The sequence below is a fragment of the Capsicum annuum genome, chromosome 3, assembly GCF_002878395.1.
Source record: "Capsicum annuum cultivar UCD-10X-F1 chromosome 3, UCD10Xv1.1, whole genome shotgun sequence".
Taxonomy (NCBI): domain Eukaryota; kingdom Viridiplantae; phylum Streptophyta; class Magnoliopsida; order Solanales; family Solanaceae; genus Capsicum; species Capsicum annuum.
Window position 1 is genome coordinate 36,876,222 of NC_061113.1, and position 4,370 is coordinate 36,880,591.

The 4,370-nt window shown below is 34.4% G+C and overlaps 1 protein-coding gene across 4 annotated transcripts; it reads left to right on the forward strand.

Annotated features, from left to right (window-relative positions):
- Nucleotides 1-242: 242 nt before the first annotated feature.
- On the forward strand, nt 243-4,159 carry LOC107866383 (DNA-directed RNA polymerase III subunit rpc6-like). Of its 4 annotated transcripts, none has more exons than XM_016712469.2 (2): nt 243-325; nt 3,238-4,159. In XM_016712469.2, the coding sequence occupies exon 2, from the start codon at nt 3,240-3,242 to the stop codon at nt 3,954-3,956; it is 717 nt and encodes a 238-aa protein (XP_016567955.2). In that variant the 5' UTR covers nt 243-325; nt 3,238-3,239; the 3' UTR covers nt 3,957-4,159. The 4 variants fall into 4 exon arrangements, with proteins under 4 accessions (XP_016567955.2, XP_047263885.1, XP_016567956.2 ...); XM_047407929.1 differs by lacking the exon at nt 243-325 and adding an exon at nt 1,346-1,665; XM_016712470.2 differs by lacking the exon at nt 243-325 and adding an exon at nt 2,521-2,545.
- The last annotated feature ends 211 nt before the right edge of the window (nt 4,160-4,370 follow it).

The window sequence follows — 4,370 nt, forward strand, 5'->3', positions numbered from 1 at the left end:
TGACTCATAAGCTATCTACTTATTTTAAAAAATGGTACAAAAACACTCTTAGGAGGATTTGAATTAGCTTTTAATAAGGAATATATAAGCCAAAAATCAAAAACTATAAGTGAGTGTTATTCTACTTTTGATGTTTAATTTATTTTAACACTTTTTAACTTAAAAATAAATACTTAAAAACACTTCGTTTACTTTATCAAACAACTTAAAAATACCTAAAAATAAGTCAATCAAACACCCTGTTAACTCTAGTTTTTGTCCAGAAACATAGGGCTTAAGGTTTTCACCTCTTCTCTTTCTGCCTCTTCTACTCCTCCTGAGCCCGGTAAATTGTTGTTTCCTTCACCATCCCTTGTTATAAATTTTATTTTATATAATCGATTTCTTTGTCTGGGCATCCACTACCCTCCCCAAACTCCACTTGTAGGATTGTATGTGCTATGTTTTTATTGATGCGATCGACATAAATATCACTCACTTTATGGTAAATGGTAGAAATTTTTCATGTATGAACGTGTATATGTGTACCTGCAATTGCTCATATCCGACTTATAATCAATATATTTAGAGATTAACTATTCCCATTGGAGTGATACAAAGAGCTTGACACTTGGTGCCATATAGCTTATTGATTCTTATAAGTTTCTTCTATACTACTAGGATAAAGAACAATATTATTGTTACAGATTAGATAAATGACTTTCATTTTTATTTTTTTTAGGCTTCCTGGGAAGCTTTTTTAATTTCATTTTATTGGATTCTATTAAGTTGTTCAACCTGAGGGAAGTACTGTCATTATTCAGATTCCCCAATGACTATTATCTGAATTCTGTTCAATCTAATGGGGAATTTGGAAGTTATCTTCACACAACCTGTTGCATTAATGTAAAGTCTGTCCATTTCTTTATGTCTTCTTTGTTTCTTTGGATTCTTTTGTTTGTTTCCTATGAAATAATTGTATTTATTCATAAAATCGTGTTAATCAAATTATATGGAATACTTTTCTGGGTGATTCTTTTCTGTATATGATATTTTTATCTGGATCTGCAAACAGTGTAATTGGTGCATTTGCTAACCTTTATTGTGTTGCTAAGCTAAGTTGCTCGGACACTCCAAAAATGTTGCCACACATGTATAGATCCTCCAAAAATGCACTACTTTTGGAGGATTCGAGTCTCCGACACACACCCAATGACATTTTTGAAGAGCGAGAACCTCATAATTTTAGCCTTGCTAGTGCTAATATCACCTTTTTATAACAAGAGGAAAAACATGCTTGATTGGAAGTAAGATATTTTTCTTTGTACTCTGGCCTCATGTTAATACAGAAATTTTTCTTTTTTGTATGTTAATACGGACATTAATAGCCGGGAATCTGAGATAAGTCCCCTTTCTTGTTTCAACCAATTGCCTCTTCGTTATGTATCTCTGGCTTGGATAAACAATCAAGAACTTTTGCTTATCCATTTGTTTAAAGAACATGTTACACTTCTTGATTCATTTCATACTTGTTTGCTCTTGCTTATTCTTGATGCTTTCAGTAAATAGTCTAGCAGAGTTCTCCCAGTAATGTTTCCTCCAGTTTTGTCCAGTAATTTCATCAGATCGTGCCAAGTCACCAAAACAAGATCTAAGGCTACAATTTTCTGAAACTTTTAAAAGAACGTAATCTTCTTCTCTTTCATTCTCAATCCCCTCTGTTCAGCACTTATACAAATGTTGACAATTTATGATATGGGTTTATTTTGAACCAAAATGTGTTTCTACTATCTGTTTCTTCATTTTTGTTTATATCTTGGTATTGCTGTCATTTGTCTTCGTCTTGCGACCCACCTATGATTAACTTTCCTTTTAAGCTGAGGGTCTATTGGAAACAACCTCTCTACCCTACAAAGGTAGGGGCAAAGTATGCGTACATCTCACCCTTCTCAGACCCTATTTGTGGGATTACACTGAGTATGTTGTTGTTGTTTATTTCTGAACCAGTGGGTATATCAACATCAAAATGTTTAAATAATTAAGTGAAGTAGAATGAAAGGTTAAATTGGATGCTTTATTTTGGGATAAAATTTTTCTTATTTTGATTTTTTTGTTAAAGGGTAACTGTTTTTTTTTTGTTTTTCAACTTCTTTTGTAATTTCATTTAGTATTCAATATGAGATTTTGACTTATATTTAGCTGTAATTTGAGATTTTGAATTCCAAATTCTAGAAATTATTAGGCTGATGCAATTGAAAGACTGTAAAAGGCAATAGGCCACAGCTATTGATTGTTATATCATGTCCTTATTAATATCATTGTATTTTTAAGGAATCACTCTTTTTCCTGTGACACGTTTACTAAAATGACCATTAATTATTTCACTTGTTACTCATTAAATCCGAACAGATACAAGATGGAATTTGATTTTTGTTACAACAAATAAACCACTGTGGTACTTGTTGCACAGTTTGCTTCAGCAAACCCTGCTCTTCTTTTCTTTCTTATAAGTTGCAGAAACATTTGTTGGTTCTCAATATCAACAGTAGAAGCACTAATCCATAAGGTTCGATTATAATCAACAGTGTTTTTTATGTAGTAAGTAGTACATGTATAGTCGTAACTCGTATAATAGAAAGCAAAAGGGAGAAAAGCAAAAGCAAAAAAAGGAAGGAGGCAGAGTGGAGCGTAATAGAAAGGCTGAAAGCAAAAGAAAAAAGAACGAAGCAGACTTCATTTTAACATATTGAAGCACCATGGAAAAAACATGTTACGCCAATCAGAATAAAAATGGATAGAAACTTATGTTACGCAGAGAGCAAAATTTAATATCTTAGTGCACACTATGGAATTGTAAAATGATAGGCTAATCAGAAGAATAAAGATCGAGAATGTTGTAAAGATTTATATTTGGGCCGTTGGATTATAACCCATGACCCATAGTTTAGCCCATCTTGGGCAGGGTTGGGCATTAGCCCATTTATTTGTTCAGCCCATCTTAACCCACCCAACTTCAGCCCAAACAATCCATTTGCCATCCCAAGTGTGGTCATGCTTTGATTGATTTAACTTTCTGGTGGAATGACTATTGGGAGAGAATTTGATCTTTCCTCTTGCTTCTAGTTACTACATGAGTATGAACTGGAAATTTTGTTTTCTCTACGGTACTTAGTTTGAGTTGTCTATTTTTCATTAATATGATAAGAATTAAGCTAAAACTCATCTCACTGTGCTTTATTTGCTCTTCTGTGCTCACAGATATGAGCCGATCAAGTGAAGCAGCCGCCATGAAGCGGAAAAGACCAAATATGGATTCACCTACTCAGGGACTAGTAGATGCTGAGCGTATAGTGCTGGATGTTGTCAGAAGTAAAAAGAATTTGGGTGTCTGGGTGGCAGAGGTGAAAAAAGAGGCAAACCTTGCACCAACTATTGTGGATAAATCCCTGACGTCGCTTGTGAAAAAGAAGTTGATAAAACAAGTCGTGAATATCCAAAATAAGGGAAGGAAACATTACATGGCTGTTGAGTTTGAACCTTCGGAAGATTTGACTGGTGGTGCGTGGTACTCAGAGGGAAAACTTGATAAAGAATTTATCACTGTTCTTAGAGACACGTGTCTCAAAGTCATAGAAATGATGAAAGTTGCTACTGCAGAGGGAATCCACGACTTCTTGAAAAAACGTAAAGTTGTTGAGTGCACAAGTCAACAAGTTGCAGAAATATTGAACTCTATGGTTCTGGACAATGCTATTATTGAGGTAAAGAGCACCGGATTGGGAGAATATCATTCTATTGCTGTTGGATCAGTATGCTATCGAAGTGCAAGTGGTGCTGCCTTTGGGACTGGTCCGAAAACAATAGGGCAAATGGCTTCAATTCCATGTGGTGCTTGCCCTAGGATTAGTCTATGTACACCAAATGGAATTGTATCCCCACAAACCTGTGTCTACTACACTAAATGGTTGAACTTTTAATTTTGATGGATTTCTGATAAATCGGTCCAAAGTGCACTACACTTTGCTTTCGAGTTTCTCATTTGTCATTGATGAGACCGATTTCCTGATCACCCTTTACCAGAGAACCCTTTGGGAAGTTTAGTGATTAGGTTTAAATGTGATGACAACTCCCACAACCTTTTTTACTTACTTTCGACATATATAAAATTGTTATAGATAGCTTAAAGTTCTGTCGTCTAAGTTTATTTTAGTAGACTATCTAGTTTACTTTTGGAGTCCTTCCAATGTTTAATTGCGATCTGAAACAAATTCAAACAAGACATTAATGTTCTATTAAAAACAAAAGCTCCACTATTTTCAATATTAAAGCCCAGAATGTGAAATATCCCAGCATTATCAAGTTTGCAACTTAGTTGATCATCTTTTTTCAGA

Coding starts and splice junctions, on each gene's coding strand:
- LOC107866383 (XM_016712468.2), top strand. CDS start 3,110: ATGAGTATGAACTGGAAATTTTGTTTTCTCTACG. Junction 3,144..3,237: donor GAAATTTTGTTTTCTCTACG/GTACTTAGTTTG, acceptor CTGTGCTCACAG/ATATGAGCCGATCAAGTGAA.